Below are 22,374 nucleotides of genomic sequence, written 5' to 3'. Positions count from 1 at the left end.
TAATTAATGTTTTCAGTACAAATACAAAAGACACCATAATACAAATTAATATGAAGAAAATAAACTTTATCCCAGCAAAAATCAGTACGCGCTGCAGATGTAAGTCAAGCTAAATGATAAAACCTCAAATTCCAGTTTGCAAAGTGATGAAACCTCAAGATGGTTTTGAGATGGACTGGCCTTTAAGATGGACACACTGCAGCCAGTAAAAGGGATTTAAAACTCTTAAGGATTAATAATACATCCTTAACAGTATTAAAGTTAAAAAAAAAAAAGACTTAGAATCAAACTCCTGTGCTCACTTTGCCCTTTCTTATCACGTTTTTCCTATAGATCCACTAAATTTTAGTCCATAAGCTTTCACTGGCTTCCTCAGTTGCAAGAAGTTCTGATGTGCACACGCATTTTCCTAGTCTCCTCTGCAGCCTGGTCATGTGTGTTCCAGTCCCGGCTCTTGCTCCAAAGCTCTGTTCCTGCTGTGTCACTGAGCACTCTACAGTGTCAGAGTACTCTCAACTGCTTAGAGGCGACAAGGGTTTCCTGTCTTTCTCCAGTGAGTTCAGCAGACAAAAGAAGTATAAGAGGCAATCTTCCCACTTGCTGCCCAGACTCAGCCATTAAACAGATCAGAGCTAACAACCAGTCAGGTACTATACCTCACAAAGAAAATCAGGACAGGATTGTTTTCATCTACCTTGATACCTATATATCTGCTTGAAACTTCAATAAAATCAGCTGTGATATTTACTGAATCACCGCAAATCAGACAGAAAAGCACAGAAGAATTTATATGAAGGTGAGAGAATGGTGACAGAACACCGAGTTTGCTAGATATAAGGTAGAAAACCTAATAATATGTACTAAATAGCATCCAGCAACACAGACAGAAAACCTTCATCTTAGAGTCTCAGGATACATTTGATTAATTGATGTTCTGCCAACAATTGTATTTAATTCTTAGAAGCATGTCTCTACCTCAGGTCTCTGATCTCTTAATTAAAAGGCTATAATAAGGGATTCTTAGAACATCCTAAATTTTACTGGTATGTAATTAAGAGTCATCAGCCAATTCCCAATCTTCTAAAGCAAAGATAAAATATATTTTTAGTCTTCGCTTATACCCACAATGCACAAACAGCTCAGTCACCAGCACAAACAGAATTATAACCTCTGAAAAAAGTACTTTGCTCTGTAGTTTTTCCTCTGTGGTTACTCCATGGTTATATCCATTCAATACTGTGTCAATCCTCCAACTACCATGGGACATCACTTTCAATTAGTCCTTTCATTTAATCTTACCACGCCTGCTCTCATTGACCACTGCACTTTTTATATGTGGATTTATGGTAATCTAATGCATATCTCTCGCTGGAAAGGTTGCCTTATTTATCCAATTGTTCTTTTGCCAAAAGAGAAGCTTACAAAAAAATTAGCTCCCACTTAAGCCAGGAAGGAAACAGCATTTGTTTAACACAACAAGAGACCTTTCAGTACCTGTCTGATGCCCTCGACCAACATGCTATTATGGTCTCTCAGTATGCTGGCTGCCCCTTGCCTGGCTGCTCATTTCTGATAAGAGATGCCAACTCCCTGGAGTGCCATTCAGAGCTGAGAGCAAAAGGCAGGAGACCCAGGAGGGTTATATTCAAAGGCTTATGAAGGAAATAAGACATTTACATGCTTTGCAATTATTTTCTGCAAAAAAACCACAAAAGCTAAAGAGTAGTATTTAAATCATGGCACCACATAACAATCATTGGCAGAAAAGGTTGAAAAGAAGATACTTGCACTATTCTGTATGTTCTTTCCAAGAGCTTGGGGACAATTAAGAAACTGACTCAATATAAAATGTACACTGTATTTTGACACAAGCTAGTAAATTCCAGTAAACTGAAGTTATTCTTGGATGTATCCTTCTTTTGACAGACGCCTCCATATCAGCATCTTTAAAATCTACATTCCATATTGCAATAAAAACGGTCACTAATGGCACATTCTGCTTATGACATAAGACAAAACAAAACAGTGCAAAAATGGATCTAGGTGAGAATGTACTTCAAAAAAAAAAAGAAATAATTCAATTGCTTGAGCTATTTATTTCCCTTTGGTATGTTAGTGGCTCTCACCAAAAGCCAGAAGAAATGAAAATGAAGGGATAATTCTTCTCAAATCTTCTGTTTGTTGTGACAGGAAAGAAGGGCAAATTCCTTTCAATCTGCTACCTTCTAAAAGAGTCATCTCTTACTGACTTATACTGGGATCACAGTAACTACTTATCTATGCATCAGTCTACAGCTCCCACTACTGCAATCTACAAAAAACTACTAACCATGTTTTGAGACATAACCAAAGAAAGCTGAAAACCTTTGAGGGGTTGCACTATACAATCATTTCACTCTACAGATACATTTTTGTATTTGACACATGACAACAGACACAGACACAATCTGCAATGATTTCTCAACTTTTAGAAAAGAAATAGAATATAAAATCCATCAAATTAAACACTTTCTCTCAAAAAAATCTTGAAAAAAACAGGACTTAATCTGTGCTATTTACAAAGTAATTCAAAATGGAAGATGCCATGTGTGTTCAAAATTTCCTTCTCTTAATTATGCAGAACAATTCAAGAACTGAATCTTCTGTATTAATAAAATCTAACATACATATATCACAGTATTTTTCTCATGATTCTCTTACTTTGAATAAAGGAAACACAACAGGGAGTTTGTTGGTACTCTCTGGAATCATTTTGCAATCGAAATTATTTGATCATTTCTGGTTTATCACATTAGAATCACTAGTTTGACCCAAAACAGGTGCAGAAATGCTTAAGTCTATGCTTAAATCTCATTTATTATTTCTTGCACATAAAAAGGCAAGAAACAATTAAAAGGAAGTAATAGAAAATAAGCTCTGAATATTAAAAACAAAAAAAGACAACATTTCAGGCAAACAAGTTCTCCTTCAGGCACAGAAGTTCAAGGTGGTGGAAAGAATTAATTAGTAAAACACTGAAACATAAAAGTTAATCACAGTGAGCAGAAAAAACACTCTTAATTGAACTTAATTCCTTCCATCCTATAGAGTGAATGTGTAAAAGACTCAAAGATCAACAGCTACATTACATGAGTAGTTCCTCTTCTAGCTTTTGTTTTACAAGTGCTGGTTTGTTCTCTTTTCTTCCCCATTCTTCAAAGATTATGGATTAAGACAAGAAACCATAGAAACTGTGATTACAAAAAACTGGTAAGCTGAAGCTATCCTCAGAACAAATTCAGTACATGTAAAAACGTACACTATGCGTACGTCTGAAGAACAAATGCACCCAAATATTTTCAGTGCTATACTAATTGTGGAAAGCACCACATATGGGTATTTCTCTCTGTGTGGCTCATTAAAACAAACAAACAAACAACAACAACAAAAAACAAAAAACAAAAAAAAAAAAGGACCAAAGCAAAGGCATGGAAGAATGACTTACACCAGAGCTGCTCTCATTCAAGTAGCTTTGCTCTATTTTTTTTATTTTTATTTTTTTACCAATATGTGGTGGATAAAGGAATGGAAAGGGAAAAAAGTGATCTTGATATCATTATTAGAGGAAATGGCACTTTCAGATCACAAAGTCTTCCTACAGAAAAACAAGATGCAACAAAAATACATGATCAAAACACTGTTCTTTCAAAACACAAAACAATAGCCACAGTTTGTTGTGTATTCCATTTGCTATGATGAGAGCTGGAAAATCCAAACCTGTTAAGACAGTTTCTCTCTGTAATATTAACTATCCTCTAGAAAACAAATCACTGTTAAACAGTTTAAAACCCAAATACACCTTACAGAATGCGCTAATCACTGTCCACTCTGCTATAATTAAGTGAAGCAAGAGCTTCCCCTGAGTTTTGGAATCAGCTCCCTACTTAGCTGCTATGCTGTCAACAGCTGGCATGAATTACAGGGAACATTTGGCTAACTGGATAATAAGGAGAACAGCCTGTGGTTGGTCCAAATTCTACTTCACCGATTTGCTTCAATCAAAAAAATCTCATTAGATTCTCCTGTTTTTTCTTTGTGTTGTTTTTTTTAAAGCAGTAACTGATACAAAAATTTGGTTTTCTATTTTATTCCCTCGTTATGTGCAAACAGCGTAACTGTACAACTCAAGATGTTGCATGACCCAGTGTAACTGAAGCCACAATTCCCTATAATTTAATAATGTTGTTTGCAACACTCACTCATTTGTTCCCACTCATATCACATCCTTCTCTGCTGATGTGGCAATGGTTTGTTACTCTGCTTCTCTGTTTGCTAGCAATGCATTAGCACATATGACCAGAACAAAGCCCCAACCTCTGCTCCCATGTAACATAAGGCAGAGAAGTGTTTGCAAGACCACACGTTCTCCAAACAATAGCTTTTTTATGAAGTAAAGACAAATCATATTACTATAGATCCACACAACCAAATGCCACCTTTCATTACTTTGTTACATTGTTTGCTTTGTGCCTATGCAGTCATCAGATCCTTTCCAGAAATCAATGTAGGAATCAAGTCCTAATACAGCAACATGAAAGCAGTTCTGTGCATGGGTTCTAATCGATCCAAGCACCAGAGGCACCTCTGCTGAAGAGAGAGCAGATTTTCTAGGTGGTCTTCTCCTGTTCCTTAAAATGATTAACAGAGAATCTAAAGAAAATAGTTCTTCAGATTACATTCGAGTCTCTAGAAAACTGCTCAAATCAAGAACAAGTCTGATATAAAGCAATTACCCTACTATTGTCCAGCGTTAACAAAGCCTCCATATATTTAGGTAAACTCTACAAGCACATTACATAGTCTGAACATGCTTTTATAAATGTCCTTGAAAAATACTGGATTATCCACTGCCTCTCTTTCCAAAAACAAACATTTGAAGTGCTGGCTTTTTTCTCTTCTTTAATCAAAACAGCACTGTAACTTTCAAGCTTGGAGAGGATTAGTCTAATGAAATATCACAGCTCAAGTTGAAAACAAACAAAAAAGCTGATTTTTATTTCAAAATTTTTGCGAAGACCTTTCTAAGATGCCTTATGAACTCTAACGAGAATCACATTAGTGACAACATCCAGTAGTTCAGTGCTATGTTCTGAACTTCTGTCATGAGCAACTTAACTGATGTTACAGAAAGGCTTTTTTAGAAGGGCTTGTTCAATAAAATTATCTAATGTATTTCAGTATATAACATTTGTACTATGATAAAAAGAATAAATAGATAAAAAGAATGGATAACATGAAACACAGACTAGTATTACACCTCAGATATCATCACTGTTACTGCGAGGGCTATCACTTGTGCATCATTTTTATCAGAGAAAGCAATCTAAGCAAAGATCAAGCCAGCAGGATAAACGTGGCTACTTTATACACTCCAGTCATGCCACTCAAAAGTAAGTCACCTTTTGAAAGGAAGCTAATCTTTGCTGCAGAGGCCAGAATTTAATAGCAGGTAATTGGGAAAGGTAAAAATTACAAACCGCTTTTAGATTCTTCCAGCCTACACATACTATTAACAGTGATTTGCAAGAGAATTTGGACTACAACACTACTGAAGAATAATGTGTAGTGATGAGGGAAGAGGAGAAAAAAGAATATACGCTTTAAAAAAATTACACTTTCCAAGTGAAGTGTTTTGTAACTTAAAACCACTAAAAAAACCACAAAAGAACACCAAAACTTGATGAGCCACCTTTTCAAAAAACAATCTCAAATTTAGAAGAGATTGTAAAGGGAAAGACATCTTAAACTTACCAGCTAATTTAGGGACATTTCTGAGTCTCAGGTACTAAGGTTTACACAGACACTGACACCACAGCACAGGGCTCCCTAAACAGAGCTTTACAATGACCAATTTATCTCTTTTGGGAACCACTGACAAGGAATTTCTAATGTCTAAAACCTGGGATAGGATTGAATACTCTCTTTCATTATTCTCCTTAAACATTACTCAACTGGAACAGAAAAGGAAAACAAAAACGGTTTTGTCAAGACACTTCACAATTGCTCTATTACAGGAAAAAGTGGGCACCCGTAACACAAGAGAAAAGGCTCACATGACATAATCGGAGCTCCTCTCCAGCTTCTCTTCCTACCAGAGGCAGCCGACACCTTTATCTCCACAAGGTCCATCCGATAACAAGGACACAAAAGAAAAACTACTGGCAATTGTTTGTGAAAAAACATGCTGGATAATTTCTGTAAAAGGTTCTGCTAACAATGTAAAGGAAGATGCCTCCTTCTCCCTTTCTGCTTTTCATTTAAGAAAAGAATCAAGGTGGGTTTGTGTTCTTTTGAGATAAAAAGAGACAAAAGCAGGAAATGATCTCCTTCCTTTTTCCCAATAACTTCTTAATGAAAGGTCAAATATAGCCATCAATCATGATAAGGAAGAAGGACCGAAGAGATGACCTTCTTTGAGGGGAAACTAGTACATATCAGATAGCACTTTTTCACTGATATAGTCCTCCTATGACCATGTGAGACAAAAGAGAACAGTTTCATGCCCACATTAAAAAGAAAAGTGAAAATTAAGCACAAGAGTTCTGGGATGTCTCATTTTCTTCCATAAAGTCAGACAGTCGCAGTCAAGCAAAAGCTCACTTCCAAGTTTGTCAGAAACACAATCGAACGCTACCCCTCAATGCTTCTGCAGTTTGGCAGCCCAGTTTAGAAGATTCATCACCTGGGGTCAGCCACCATCACTAGACTGTTACTGATAAATTGCAGGACTCATTATGTGCACTTTAAACAGCTTTAAAGTTTGTTGCTTTTCTGAAAGAGAAAAATCCACTTTCAGTCGTGCTTGACCTCACAGTTACAAAATTCATTTACCATATTCCACTGTGAACGATGCTTATGATGTAATTTCTGGGTAGAAAATACATTTTATGGAATTCTATCTAAAGTAGATAAAACCAAATATATATAGTTCTCCAACACAAGACATTGACTTATCCTTTGCTAGCTTTCATCAGTTAAATTCAAATTCCTGTTTTTTTTTTCTCAATACTAGTCTTGAGGAAAAAAAAGTTTACCAGCTCTCGAGGTAGAAAGACCTCCTCCTGACGCGCCACAATCAGACAAACAGTTTCCCCTTGCTTTGTGCTCCTCAACATAGCTACAAGCTCTTCCTGGGTCCTGCCAGTGATGTCCCGTCCATTCACCTGCCAGGCACAAAAGAAAAGATGCCACAATTGTATGTGTTTCGTTTTATCATTTTCCCCTCATTTAATGCAGGTGCCATTTGTTGATTCAAAACAAGTAATTAGCAATAGCTCTAACACTGTCTCCCCCTGACCCTGCAGAAGTTACTTAACCTTTTTTTCTCATTTTTACCTTCTGCTAAAGCAGGTTTGTACTATTTACCCACTTTTCAGGGAGGTAAATTAATTTAATTAGTTTCTAAAGCACTCTGAAGATGAAAAGTACAAAAGCAAGACCTAAATATTATGAAAACTGTTCACTTTAAGAGCTTTTTGAGGTTACTAAGTAGAAATAACCCATTAGATAATGAAATTGAAAGTCACAATCTATCTGAAAATTTCATGAAGTCAGTTTGAGCAAAATAGCCTTAAAATGAGCACTTAACCATCTCAATCTTAACCAGATTTTTGGACATGGCTGAAGAGGCAATACATGCCTTTTATCTAAACTGATGCATTTACCTGCTTGAAGAACCTGTGTGTTAGATCTCCCTTGTTCTACTGCTTCACAAACCCCTTTACATATCAACTTTTTCTGAATTGTAGTATAAAAAACTTGTTGACAGACAAGACAAAAGCCATGACATTTTGCCAAGATCAATAATTTAATTACATACATCAGGAGTACGTGCAGGAAACAGCATGTGTGTTAAAACCAGAGATCAAGATTCATCAGTGTAAATATAATGAATGTTTATCCTAACCTCCAGGATCCTGTCGCCTGACTGCAAACGACCATCTTTTACTGCTGCACCTTTTGGTAAAATATTCTTCACAAAAATAGGACCAGGACCATGTACTGAAGAGTCTCGAGTAACCACAGTGAAGCCAAGTCCTTCAGGCCCTAGAAAGTCAGACAAAGGATTCTCAGCATAAGTTTTAACAAGTAAACGATGATCACTGAAATAAGTAATGAATCTCAGTAATGTATCACAGACACTCATTTGGGTCAGCTCTTAAGAAAGGAAAAGTAAACAGAAAGCTGTAAACATGAATGTATTTTCTGCAGTCTGGAGAAGAATTATATTAATGTCAGAACATACTTAAATCCTCTGGCAACAACTTCTGATGGAAATGCTTTTGGATAAGCCACAATAATACAAGACAAACCAGAACTCTTATTTTAAAGAGCATACCTTTTCTGTAAGTGGTTTTATCACTGCACATTAATGTCAATAGTCATTGCAATAATTCAGAGTAATCAGAATTGCTTACTTATAAGCATAAATATAATTTACCAGGTTTTTCTGAAAGTTAGTGAAAAATGGAAAATGTCACATGATTTGCACACGAAAGCTGCTGACTGTATTCTGTTAAGAAAAGACAAGTGTTCAAAAGCTGCCATCAGTGAAGGCATTTTGTACTTGGAAATAAGCAACCTTGAGTGTTAATAAATAAACATTTTAATAAATAATTAGGTAGTAAAATGAGTATTAAGAATTTTTGATCATAGGTAACCAAAATCACCCAAAAATACTGGGATCCATAAAGATCTTTTTTTCATTGAGCGCATTCGCTACCCGTGTAGACTGGTTTTCAGACATGTCAGATCACATTCCTATCATTTCTAAAAATATAAATTATAATTCCAAATAAAAAACAGTACACCTAAAATGGAAAAAATTCTGAAGTAGGTTTTGTTAACGTAAAGCTAAAGATTTCAGAAGGAAATATGAATGATTTAAGAAATAACAAAAATTAAGAAATGACATCTTGATTACATTCATTATGTGTTAAAAGAATAAAGTTACAGTTTTTATAAAGGTCACTTCTAGCATCAAATTTAACTCTCAGACAAATCAGAGACAGAAATTAAACAGAAAATGTAAATGCTAATTGGGATCTGCTTAAGCAGACTTTACTGGATGGGCATAAATCTGCTGTTCCATGCAAAGACAGACATCTGCATGGAGTAGCAATTAAGAATACACACACAAAAAGTGGGATACTGACAGTAAGAAAAATACAGATGAAAAGATACAGTTTGCAGAAAAGGAGAGAGAGAGAATTTGTGGTCAGCATGAAGGAGCAGAGTATTTTTTTTTTTTTACAAATATCCTAACTACTGGTCAATCAGCAGATAAAAATAAAAATAATGAACATCTGTAGCAGATAGTACAAACTCCTGCATTAGGAAAACAGCTGAACTACTCCATGTCACATATTAAAAAAATGCCTTCCACGTAACCAAGTAACTGAGATGGTCTAAGATAAGCCATTCGAGATAACACTTCCATAATTTAGAGGAAAGCTTTCTGTTGTGTACAGTACTGCCAACATTATCCTACCTTTTGGAAGTTTTGGAACGTTCAAACCAAAAATAACTTGCTTGTATATTCAGCATCACTAGTTCAGTTAAAAGCTAAAGTATCAATACTGTAGAAAAAAATATCTCCAAAGATTTACCTTTTTTGAGGTCTATCTTTATTTTCTTTGCATTTTTTTTATTGCCAAAGCCCATAAGGGGAGACAACGAGGGTGAAGATGGTTTTCTACCCAGACGTGGGAGGTTGGGGCTCTTCGCTTGTTGTAGCGTTGCCTGTACACCAGCATCGAAGCTGCTTGCTCCAGAAAGATTAACTGTTTTCAGAGTAGGCTTTGGATGAAGAGGAGGTGGAATCCTTGTTTTTGGAACTTCTTCATCATTATGAATAAAACAAAGGGGAGCAATAGCAGACTTCTCATACTGTTCTCGATTATAAGGAGGAAGGACTTCCAAGATGACACTTTGAAATTTCATTGCCTGACGGAAGATGTCCTGAGCCCTTTAAAAGAAAGATATGAAAATTCACATAACAAACCAGAAAATATGGACAATGTTTGAAGTTGTTTACAGAGAAAAAGACAAAATTGTATCTTAAATGTGGGCAAATAACATTACCATCACAGCTACATGATCTCTTTTGAAAAATTAAGCATGAAATAAGATTTCTATACCATAACATCTCCTTAAATTTAAAATAGAAATATCACATCTGTCAGGATTCCCATAGTGATATGAAAATATATCAGAGTATAAAGTAATGCAATTCTCCATGCAGAACATCAGGAGTGAAGTTCTGTTTGCAAAAACTCATTAGAAGTTTCCTACATTCTTGATGGCCCATAGCTACAAAGGTCACTTACAACCAATTGCACTGATGAATACATTTACCCTAATGAAGCTCAAGACTAGTAATTCTACTAGAACCTAACTGACCCTCAAATTCCTCCATCATCCCTTACACAACTGCTGTCTGACTTCACAGCAATTAAAAAAAAATCCAAACAAAAAAAAAGGGGGGGGGGGGTATGGAAAACATGGTCACAATTCAGGAGAAACATGGTGGCTATAAATGGTGCAGTAAAAACTATGGGTGCATGCAATATACAGATATCTGAAGAAACACGATGACTGCAAAAGGGGCAGTCTGTGTATTTCTACATTTCCCATTTTCTAAGGGTCTAACTGAAGAGGACTCAAAGTCTATCCACACTGCAGAAGACAACTCAAATGCAAATAGAAATAGTAACTGAAGCACATTTTGTGAAACAAAACAAAATCTGTTTTGAGGGGATTTTGTTTTTGGCAACATGAAGACAGAGAAATCATAGTGAAACCTCAAATAAAGCAATCAATATGGCTGCAGGATAGAAAAATCTTGGCAATACAAAATGTATATGCGACAGTAGTCAGAACAGCTGTATTCACTGACAGGAGAAAATGCCAGAAGAGAAACACCAAACACAGAGAAGAAAGTTAGCAGGAAGAATGTTGTGGGAAGGTATACTTCCATCTTCACTCTTGAGGGTTAGATTTCAGCAAAATTGTAACTGCACTACCAAAGTGTGTCAGCAGAGACTTCAGGTTTTTAAGGACAGATCTTATCCTGATCTTAAAAATCGCTGCATGCTCACAGCATAAAGATGTGAAGTCTTAAACTGGGTTTGTTTTGATCCTCATCTTCATCCTTGCAAGTGTCTGCTTGGCCACATGTTAGAGAGTAATTCAATAACTCAGTTTCAGAGAATGAATATTTTAAATACATGAAAGAGAAAATATAAGATTTCCAACAAACAAAAAATAGTGGAAATAAACACAAGTCATCCTTTGGGAAAGTCTAAATGCAGTCTTCAGGGGCAAAATAACTAGCTGCACTTCAAAGAGAAAGAATAATGGATGGATGAATTTACATTTCTGGAGAGCCCAAACACATATTTTAAATAAATAAGGGAATCAATTAAAGAGGTGCTAGGAGCTCTGCAACACAACAGAATGTAATTGAATAGATTAACAGCAAATGAAAAAGCAGACCAGTAGTTCTAATACAGAAAAATATTATAAACATGGGAATACAGAAAGTAGGTTGTTGCTATTACAGCAGTAGAAGAAGCAATCATCAGGAGCAATACTATAAAGCCACTGCTGAAAATGGAAGGAGATAGTATGTAAGAAACTCTGTCAAGTGTTAAAACAGCTTTTACAAAGATTATGAAGAACTGACAATTTGAAACTAGGAAACACATTTTCCTCTCAAAGGAGAATCTGATGAGTCTTTCTAGGTCAGTAGTCATCAGTACAATACCACTCCATACTCACTGGAATCGCTGCAACTTGGACATCTGTCAGGTTAGTACAATTGTATTGTGCCAGATGAAAACCAAAAGGCATATACATGGGATTAATTTCAGTCTGGAAAGATGCATTCTCTAGTCATTTTCTGCAGTCAGAGAAGAGAGCAGATGTAGAAGGCTGTTCTGGATGGAGTACAAAAGGCCATGGACCTAGAGGCTAGAGCTTGTGCAAAGTCATCTCCCTAGCCTCCAAGTAAGTATACTGTGGATGCAGAATCCTTGCTACCCACAGTTTTTTTTTTTTTTTCTATGATACAAGACCGCTGCAACCACACTAATTTTAATTATAACATATGGCCCCTCAGGAGGGTGACTGATTGGACTTTTAGGCACTGTTGCTCTCCTGATGATGAAGATGGTCTAAGACAACCGGTTTCTCTTTTCATGTAAATAACCCTTCCAACACCCACAACCTTTCAAAAACTTGGAGAAAGAGAGTGCCCTGCATTTCTCATTTTGAAGGGGAACCTGACAAAGAATTGGAAATTTTGCTGCAGTACTTCCAAGTGCTCCAAAATACAGTAACTTTACAGAAAAACACACGGAGTCCTCAGACCTGCTTTGAAAATTATCTTATCAGATCTAATTATCAGATCTAATTATCAGATCTTATGCTTTGAAAATTTTTGGAAAACTAATTAAATTCTGAAGAGAATACAAAGGGACAAGTATGTAAACAAAAAAGCAATTCTGTGAAGGGAGATTTTGCCCAGGCAGTCTCACTTGAGAAGTATACATTTTCATTACAGAACTACACAGGTGAAACAGTCGTATCTTAACATTTAAATTCTCGTAATCTTAGTAACTTATGCAGGAATTCTCCACCATGACTGTAAGAGAATAGCATGTACAGTATTACACCAGGATGTTTTTACTACCAATCATTCAGAAAGCAGTTATCCAGAAAACCTGTCAGAAGGAAATAAGCACAGCCTGAGAAATATGTTAATACCTACTACCAGCTATGCTAGTTTTATCAAAACATATTTTGAAAATATTTATCCCTAAAAACAAAATTACATATTTGATTTTATCCTGGATACCTTAAATGTTTGGCTTGCTGTTCAGAAAATTAAACCTCAACTCCCTTGAGACCTCCATAGGTTTTTGTTAAATCATAAACACTCAGCTGTCTAAACATACGCATTAGAAGATAAAAACAAATTACTATTTAATTAGTACAGCAAATATTTGAAATTTGAGAGGCTATTCTTTCTTGCAACTGTCACTAATTCATAGCCAAAGCAACCTGTTACTTAAAGTAATTTGAGATGAATAGTAAATGTCAACAGATATTCAATAAAAATCATAAAAGGTGAGACTTAACCATAAACCTCAACTAATCAGTTTGACAGTAGTATTTCTAAAAACCAAAATGCTAAAAAAGCTACAGCACCAGAAAAATCTCATCTCCTTTGCAGAAGAGCATAAAAAAAAATCTGCAAAGTTGATTCATTCTGCAGTTCTTATGAGGAACAAATTACAAAGAAAACAGACAAAAATAATAGAATTAGAAAGTGAAGGTAAATAAAACAACTCTTGAAGTCATTCAAATTAAGTAAGCAGAATAGGTTCACTAAGGCTACAAGAAAACTCGTCTTCAATTTATGCCTTTTTTTTGAGGTTTCAGAAAGAAAATCACAAAGTTCCTGCCAAACAGCAATTTTGTAGTCATTTTATCCAAAATAAATACTTATCAATTTTCATGAATTGTTTCAATAAACTCAGCATCTTTTGAAATCCTTGTTAGTTAAAAATATCAGTAGAACAGCACTCACTGTGCAAATGTTTTATCAATAAGGTCCACATGGTTGATCTTCACAATGCATTCATTTTCATGGAAAAGACCATCACGCCTAGATCTACTATTTTCTTCAATACCACGGATAAAAAGTCCCAGCATCCTAAATGGAGGGGAAACAAAGTTAGAACTTTCCTTATTCTGCTGATATTAATTTATAGCAATCAAATATACATATTAATCTTTACTTTATATGACTTAAGATAAAGAAGACCACAATGAACTGCTTCACTTAATGAAAGGATTTTCCATTCTTAATTCAATTGAAGTCTTACTCGGATGTAAACCCCTCAATCTCCACATCTAGACAGTTGTTTGTACTTTATTTAATACAGGTCTGCTACCAAGATTAAATAGCTCTGAAGAAAAGTGCAAACAGTTTTAAATTTAATGTTCTCACTAGACTTGAAACTAAAGTGGCATGAGGATAAGACAAAAATAACAAAAATTCCTATGCTTGAAAAGTCTTCAAAATTTTCAGTTCCCAAAGCCCACTGTTTTTATGCATGACAGTAAAATCATTTATGTATCTTGTAAGATCAAAACCTAAGAGTTTGCTTGTTTGTTTTTACCATGTTAATTGCAAATTGAAAACTGAAGAGTGCCACAGATGCGTTAAGTGAAGAAGCATCTAGTAGTCATTAGTTGGAGCAAGACTGTGGCAGGGCTAACTTCTGTTAGGGCTGAATGATTCTTGATCTACCTGGAGCATCTCCATATTGCAAACACAACACAGCATAGATATATCAAATGATAGCAGTATGATATCCCAATAACCCAACAACTGCATGTTCATAAAGATCTTTTATCATTCAGTTTTATCCACTAAACTGCCATACCATATCAGCACAGAGAGATGGTCTGTAGAGGCCATTCTATTGGTTACAGTCCATAAAATATTGATGTGCAATTTCTAACTTTGCCAGCACTCAAATCACAAAACAGAAGTCTTGTAATTTTTCTTAGATTCATAATTGTCTCAAATTCAACTTCAACAAATCCATAGCAAGTTATTACAAATGACATGATATTCATTGTGCATCTGATGTTAGATCTGGTAAGATTTTAAAATTGATATTTATGTCTAAAGCAACATACTTTAAATGTGAACTTGGTTCCAACGGAACAGAATGTTTTAAAACATCTCAGAAAAGAAAGACCCAACACATCAATGTTCTCTTGTAGCCTGTGTTCTACTCTTCAATAAAGGATTCAAAGGGTAAGTGGTGAGGAAGGACCATAGCCCTACTGATGACAAACATCCCACCAGCTGCAAACAAAAAACTAAATGCCAACAAATAATTCAATACAACAACTGCATTAAGATAGAAACCAAAAGAAGCAGGAAAATTAAAGACATTACAAATTAAGTCAGTTGCTATGATCTTCACTAATCCTACCGTGCCTAGATGCTGCATCCAAGTAACACTATAGGCTTTCCCACTTGTCTGAAACCTATTGTGCGCACTGTGGAATCTGAACAAGTGGCTTGAGTTACATATGCTAAGGCAGCTTAAATTCATTACTCTATTACCTATTTCATACAGTCTCAATTTTAGTATTGTTTTAAAGCATTATTAAATTTTAATTTTCATCTTTTAATGACATCTAAATGCAGAAGAAAGAGGAAAAATATTTCCACTGGTTTTCTAACTCCTATCTAATTCATAAATCAATAAGACGTTTTAACTACATGTAGAAAAAATTTGCTCTGCAGCATACTAGGTCTAAAGTCAGCATTACCTTATTAGTAGATAACTGTTTACAACTGAAATACCAGACCAAGTTGGTCATGGTCGACATGCCTCCATAAATTGCACCTTGTCATTAACAGAAATAAAAGATGCTCTCCTGTACTTTCTCATCTTTCATGAGTTAAAATTTATATGCTAGTCTCATGCCTGATTAAAGGGGTAAGTGATTCAAGTTACTCTAGCACTCTTACAAAGTTATCAGTATGGTTCTGCCAATGGTCATTAGAATTTCAAGACTAACTGTCTAAAGAATAAAAACCCTTGTTCTGAGAAATCCCCCCAAAACATCTGTAAATAAAGACATAACAGCATGCACGCAATGTAGACAAAAACATTCCAATATTTCATTATGGAGACCTTTAAAATCTGCACCCAAAACACCAAGACTTTTGTATAAAACTTAATACATAAGTATTGATTTTAACAGCATATAATTTGATCACATTTTCTACCTAAGACGGTGTACATGGTACAGCATTCAAGGCATGCCTAAACTGAAGAACTATTGTCTGCATTTCATGATGGGTTACAAACACCAGTTCCTTGTTCAAGACGAGCAGACAGCCTCAAAGCCAAGGACACAGCTCTGACTTCCTCCAGTCCCCCTGGAAGAGCAACTTTGTTCTTGCAACAGTGGCAACATTTTTCCAGCAGCAGGTGGTCATCTGCTTTCCCCTTAGGCAGATACATATTTTGAATGAATTTGGACTCAATAACAACCTGGGATGTTGCTGAGAAAGCATTTATAGGAACAAACTTTTACAAGGCAATTTAATCCTTCACATTCTCTGTCCTCCATGAAAGTTGACAACTAAAGAAACATTTAAGGATTAGAAAAATTTTACTTCAGGAATAATTGGCTTTGTGTTACAGGGAGTCACATTACTATAAAATGGTGTCATTTATGGCCCTGGCAATTTCCCATCTCTTGTTCAGGACCGCTAGTGTCAAATTAACTCCTGGCTAAGCCTCTCTTTCATCCTAGATTTAGCTAGGTTTATTTATTTATTTATTTATGATACTTCAGTTACATAGCTCGGAAAACAGTTATAATAAAAATGCTGACAAAGTCTTAACTACAGTACATCAATATGAGCATTCTGCTATAATAGGGTTTTGTGATCTCAAGAGAATATGTTAAATAATTTATAATTAAAGTAATTGTATTGTGACAAAGAAAAGTTCATGGTTATAGTACTCATACTATAAACGCTATACAACCAAATCTGAAAAGTGGCTTGAAAAAAGAAAAAAAAAATTATTAATTTTCTTGTCTTAGAAGTCATTAAGGAAGGGCCTATGCCAAGAAATCCAGTTGAATCAAGAATTCTTAAACAAAATAAATTAAATTAATAAATAAATAAAAACAGAAAATAAAGCCAACTCTGACATCTTAGAATTTCTTTTTTTCTACAGTCTAGTTTATTATTCAGAGAGGAAAACCAGAGGCAACTGAAAGGACAAAGGGAACTGCAACTGAAATTCTTTCGTTAATACACTTCTCGAGCAATGCAGAAGATATCTTACCTTCCACTCAAAGATGAAAAGAAGGGTACTACATGTATTCCCAAGGGTCCACCTTCCCCAGAGATCTCCACTGTTTTGGTCATTTCACTAAAAAAGTGCACAAAGAAACACATCTCATTTGCTTCTTCCCAGAATTTTCTAACAAATCCTACCCTAGAAAAAAATGATTTGATCAAATAGGTGAAAGTACAGAAAACTATATTAGGCTCAGAACTTACTAGTACGGAGAAAATCTGATAATGTTCAAAATGGCTAACAATTCCTTTAATTTTTCTTTAGTTTAGGAGAGACTATCCTGATAGGAAGTGATATCAAACACTTGACATCTTCTTCAGTGAACTCTTAGTAAATTAACTAGAATATGTAAGAAAAAACTTTGAAGAATTTTCGCTCTATTTAAAACTAAATGTTATTCTACATGTTCTAGAGAAAAGCAACTTTTTTATGTTTCTTTTGAGCCTCTTCAGTCATTTTCTCCATGTGGACACATTATAAACAGGAAAAACACAATTTAAAGACATCAAACAAATAAGCCAGTTAATTGAATTATAAGTACTTTGCTTTCTGCCTTCCATTGCATACATCTTCACTGACATACAAAAAATAAAAATAAACAAATTAAAAAAAAAAATTCAAACTGTAATCAGAATTGCAACTCAGCTCATTTTTTCAGAAAGTTTCCTTTTTCAAGCACCATTATCAATAATCTCTGTATTATATCTGACAATATAATTATTTTATTTTTCTTTTTTAGCAGTTCATGTCTAGATACTGTTTCTTCTCCTATTGAGTATTTTATCCAGCTGGCCTTGCAGTGATCTTAGTTCTATTCTGGGCATTCATAATTTGAAAAGGAAGGAAGAAAACATCCAAAAAGATCGTAAGAGGGCAAATACTACATTCCAGTATACAATTCCTACCTTCTGTGTTAGTCTACATTTTCTGAAACACCTCCCTCCCCCTGAATCATACTGAACTCTGCTGACATTCAAAATAAGGGGAGAGCTACTGGGTATTTCCCTTCACAATACGAATTATCTTGATCAAGCTGGAAAAAGCTCTGTTTATACCTGCATGCAAGTTCTATAGTTTTCTCTGTTCTGTGAATTTTCTCTGTTCTTCGAATACTGAACCAAATGACCACTTCTTGTCCTGTCCCGAGTTAAAGCCAGTTATAATGCAAGCACAGTCTGCTGCTGAGAGAAAGGCTTTCCACATTACTGCAAATGTGACAGATCCAGAGAGCGCACATTTGTCAGATGAGAAAGATCACTGACTCCATTTTTTCTTCAACCTCACTGCCAAGGTTTTCTTGAGGGGGGACAATTTCTGCAGGGATCAGCTGACAGATCTCACCAATTCATGGCCTGTGGATTCAAAGCAGGAATGGGCAGAAACGCAGGGTGCTGTGTCCTATCACCCTGAAAGTACCTAGCCACACCAGGTTAGATTATATATAAAAACAGCTGGTAAAAGGTACATCTCTCAGGAAGGACAATAACTGCAAGCAATCTTATACAAACTCTGCCTTTGCTTTCAAATAGCACAATATTTTTATTTTAAAAGTCTTTTTCCAGTTGTATGATGACTAATGGCAAGCAACTTGCCCTTGGTACAATAATTCTTTTCTTGCTCAACTAAATATGAAAAGAAAAAATGAGCTTGTAGAGTTTTGCGGGTTTTTTACAATTTTTTCCTCCCAAGAAGGCCACCTGGAATGAATTTGCACTTTGTAAAAATGAAATGTACTCATCCTGAACAACAATTCACCACTGATCCCAAAATAAAAGACTATCACATTACTATAACACAGACATTATCAACATGTATTGCTACCTGTGAATTTTTTCCTTCCCATATTCCCTTCCCCTCATGAAAGAAGCAGGGAAATACAGACAAAAAGTTCCTGTGAGGTTCTTTTGGTTTGGCTTGGTTTCACTAAATATTTTTATTTTCTAGTGATACTGCTCAGACAAACTAGAGTCTACTCAGGATGCTTCCCAAAACCACACACACAGGAAGTTAACTGTTCTTCCTGTTTAATCTTCAACTTCCACCAACTCTCTTAACATTGTATATATATGCATAGTATAAATAAATAAATAAATAAATAAATATACACACACCATTAAAGTGCTATCTATATTATCATTTGAACTTGTACAGAATCACAACATCTAAGAATTAAGTAGCAAGTCTCTCTGGGCCCAGAAAATAATCAACAGTAGGTAAATGGCTTTTCATTTGTACTGGGAAGATCTTAAATAAATAATAGCTGTCCTCAGATAACCCTGTGTTGCTCAAGGACTCCTGGGCAGTCATCTTCCGAAGCAGTAGTAAAATAGAGCAGGAATTTTTTGAGGGCAATCATGACAGACAGGTTACCTGTCATCTCACATCAGAGCGCTTACAGTTAGAAGACAGCTCAAAGCCAAAGACAACATACAAGTTTATTTTTAAATCTAACAAAATCTATTCAGAATGAAGAATAGGTTTCCTTTTGAAAACAAGTAGCCTGCAGGTAGATTGTGTGTGACTTTTAAAACAGTGACACATCCTTGAAGTTACGCACTAAAGTGCTAAATATCCAGAATAAGAGCACACTACACGCAAATACAAAAGAGGTGCTTCATGTTTTTAAAGTAAAAAAACAAAAAACAAAAAGCAACTATGACTGAAATACTTTCCACTTCCAAGTGCAATTGCTATTTACACCTGAAAACAAAACTTTGTAACAAGATGAATAGATCTTTGAGGACATACTTTTCATATTATACCTTCAAAAGCCTGAGAGTTAAAAAAAAATAAAATAAAATAAAAATATAAATAAAAATAAAGCAGGATATCTGGGACTGGGCTTTCTTGGTTCAGAACTTCAAAGATTAAAGACATGTTAAAAATCAGCCCTCATCCTTTCCTGCTGACCACATTCTGGCTGGTTTCACCTGCCCATGAGAACAGTTTAATTCCAGCAGCACAATGACCATGCTGGCTTACAGTTTTAAAATACACTAGCAAGAGAACTGGGGAATGAAAGGAGGGGTTCATGAAATGCTAGGAAAAATAAGTTTTAAGCCTAAAGGTACCAATTCCTAAACTCCACAGGCATGAAGGACCCGGACCCCAATGTGATGTGTCTCTGAGTTCAACATAGCCAAGCTGAAAAACTGAAAGCAAGTGGTAAAAGACAACACAGAATGGCATCTGGTTTTGGCTAGCAGCTGCAATACTGATAACAGAGGGTAATTTATGGATTTACTGCAACATTCAATACATTTAAAAAACAACCTAATCCCCAAAAAAGGAAAATATAACTTCCAAAAGTTAGTAAGATTCTTGTGATCAACTCCTATTTCAGATCTCTCCTATCCATCCCAAATGCATTCTACAATAAATGAAAATGCAGCTGTGACCTAACAGAAGCCAGAGTCCTGGAGCCCAATTGCTGGTTCAAGATGAGGCTGGCAGCACCAGCTCACAGGTTAGTGAGGCACACAGTGTGGCATCTTCCACATGTTCCCAGGGAGCAGAAACACTGCTCCAGAAAATAGTGCAGCTTCTGCAAATGCATGCTGGTACACTGTCCCTGCCTCTGGTCTCAGCAAGGAGACTGCCCCTGCCCAGCAGTGCTTCTGGCTGAGTCCAAGGCCACAGCCAGCACTGCGCTATTGATTTTAAGCCTAAAGAAGCCACCACTGTTTACTATGTAAACTCTCCAGTGCTTGATGTTTATTGATTTCTGCCAGATTCTTTACAGTCTATCACATTCGGCATAAAGATTTGCCATGCATGTAATTAAAAATGTTGATGAGCACAGTTTGAGAAGATAGAGAGGATGTATGTGCATGCGCATGGGTGCAGTAAGCATGCACCACAGTCCATTTTGAACATGGAAAGTAAAATGTGCTGCAAATTCAGTGGCCAATCAGTCTGATCTTCACATTCATAGTGACCTTGCTGTCAAATATTACAGCTCTCTCCTGAACATTGCACCAGGTGTTATGAATTTGTCATACACAATGGGGAAAGCTTTGTTAGCTGAAGGCTCCTCTACAAACTATCCAGTAACAGTGAAGAATGTATCTCAACCACCAAAAGTGCAGGCACTTATAAGGGACCTTGCACCACAGGTAAAAATTTTGAGTCAGGAATTAGCTCGCTTTGACCTTCCCAAATTACGAATGCTGAGAGGATCTTGGTAGGATTTCTCTTGGAGAATGCAGTTGACACAGCCTACAATAGACTAACTGTTTTGCAACACTCAGAAGGGAGCACCTTGGAAAAAAGTTATTTAAGCATGGGGCAAAACTGGTCATCACGTGCAAGTCATAATTAGCTACCATTCCATGATTTATTCTTCTGCCATTTTAGCCCTATTCACCATCTGCATTGAACTATTCAACACAGACACAGGATGACAAAGAAACAAGCTTTGAATGTAACACTGAATTTCTCATATCATTTTTCCTTCCCTCTTTTAAACCAGATGCTAGAAGTTCTGATGAAAATTACTTGGAAACGGTAATGGAGAAACTGGAGCTGGAGATACTTGTGTAAAATCACTCAAGGGTAGAGGAAAATCTGAGCAATATCCAAGTGCTGGTGGAAAGCACTCTGCAAAGAGAGAAGAAAGCCACTGAATGTGCAGGGTAAGGAAGGAGCTTTCCCAGCGCAGCCCAGGAAGTTGCCCACTTGCCTTTAAGTGAGGCACGTTTCAGCTGCTCCATTCTACACAGAAATAAATTAGAAAAAAGTTAAAGTATTTACTAAGAAGTAATGTCGTAATCTTCCAGTTTCAGGTTTGAAGTGACAACCAATCATCATTTCATATCTAAAATGTGTTAATTCACACCAGATCAGCTGCCTAAAACTTTAGAGACAAACCAGACAGCCTGCAGGCACCAGGTTTTTCTCTCTTTTCTTTTTCTTTTTTTTTAATAAAAAAGAAAAAATGTTGTTGCAATTCTGTGTTGTTAGATTACTGCAACACAGAAAGTAGTTACAAAAAAAAAGGAAAACATAGAAAAGGAAGAAACACTGCTGTTGTACTTTATGCATTTACAGAGCTTAAGCCAAGGAACTAACCCTGACCTCTGCTGAAGTGTCAAGACAGTAAAATAGAACTTAATGAAAGCACACAATGAATTATCAATTCATGCATTACTCTCAGAGTTGCAGCTAATCCACTACTATTAAGCTAAACATTCACTTCCAAGCAGATTCATGTTTCCTGTTCCTTAACACAGTCATTTTTATTAAGAAAAGAGAATTAAGGTTTCCAAAACAGTATTTCTATGCAGTGTGCTATAGGACTGAATGCTATGGGCTGCAACACGTTTCTCTGTGATATTTGTAGAGTACTGTTACTTTAAATATTTTTAGCCCTAGTTCAGAACACGATGGGAAACAAGGAAAAATAACATATTTTATGCACTGA

General features: G+C 35.8%; 1 protein-coding gene across 1 annotated transcript in view; it reads right to left on the bottom strand.

Annotated features, from left to right (window-relative positions):
- Nucleotides 1-22,374, bottom strand: part of PARD3B (par-3 family cell polarity regulator beta) — a 359,707-nt gene that overhangs the window by 195,188 nt on the left and 142,145 nt on the right. The window contains exons 6-10 of the mRNA XM_065750387.1: nucleotides 16,938-17,024; nucleotides 13,634-13,759; nucleotides 9,648-10,006; nucleotides 7,946-8,085; nucleotides 7,074-7,202 (exon numbers count right to left, since the gene is read on the bottom strand). Coding sequence (XP_065606459.1) covers nucleotides 7,074-7,202; nucleotides 7,946-8,085; nucleotides 9,648-10,006; nucleotides 13,634-13,759; nucleotides 16,938-17,024 — 841 coding nt within the window. The remainder of the gene's footprint in view (nucleotides 1-7,073; nucleotides 7,203-7,945; nucleotides 8,086-9,647; nucleotides 10,007-13,633; nucleotides 13,760-16,937; nucleotides 17,025-22,374) is intronic.

This window comes from Cyrtonyx montezumae, unplaced genomic scaffold (assembly GCF_038088225.1).
Source record: "Cyrtonyx montezumae isolate F1298 unplaced genomic scaffold, pur_monq_1.0 scaffold_7, whole genome shotgun sequence".
NCBI lineage: Eukaryota > Metazoa > Chordata > Aves > Galliformes > Odontophoridae > Cyrtonyx > Cyrtonyx montezumae.
Note: the sequence above shows the minus strand (reverse complement) of the source record. Positions and strands in the feature narration are given on the sequence as shown.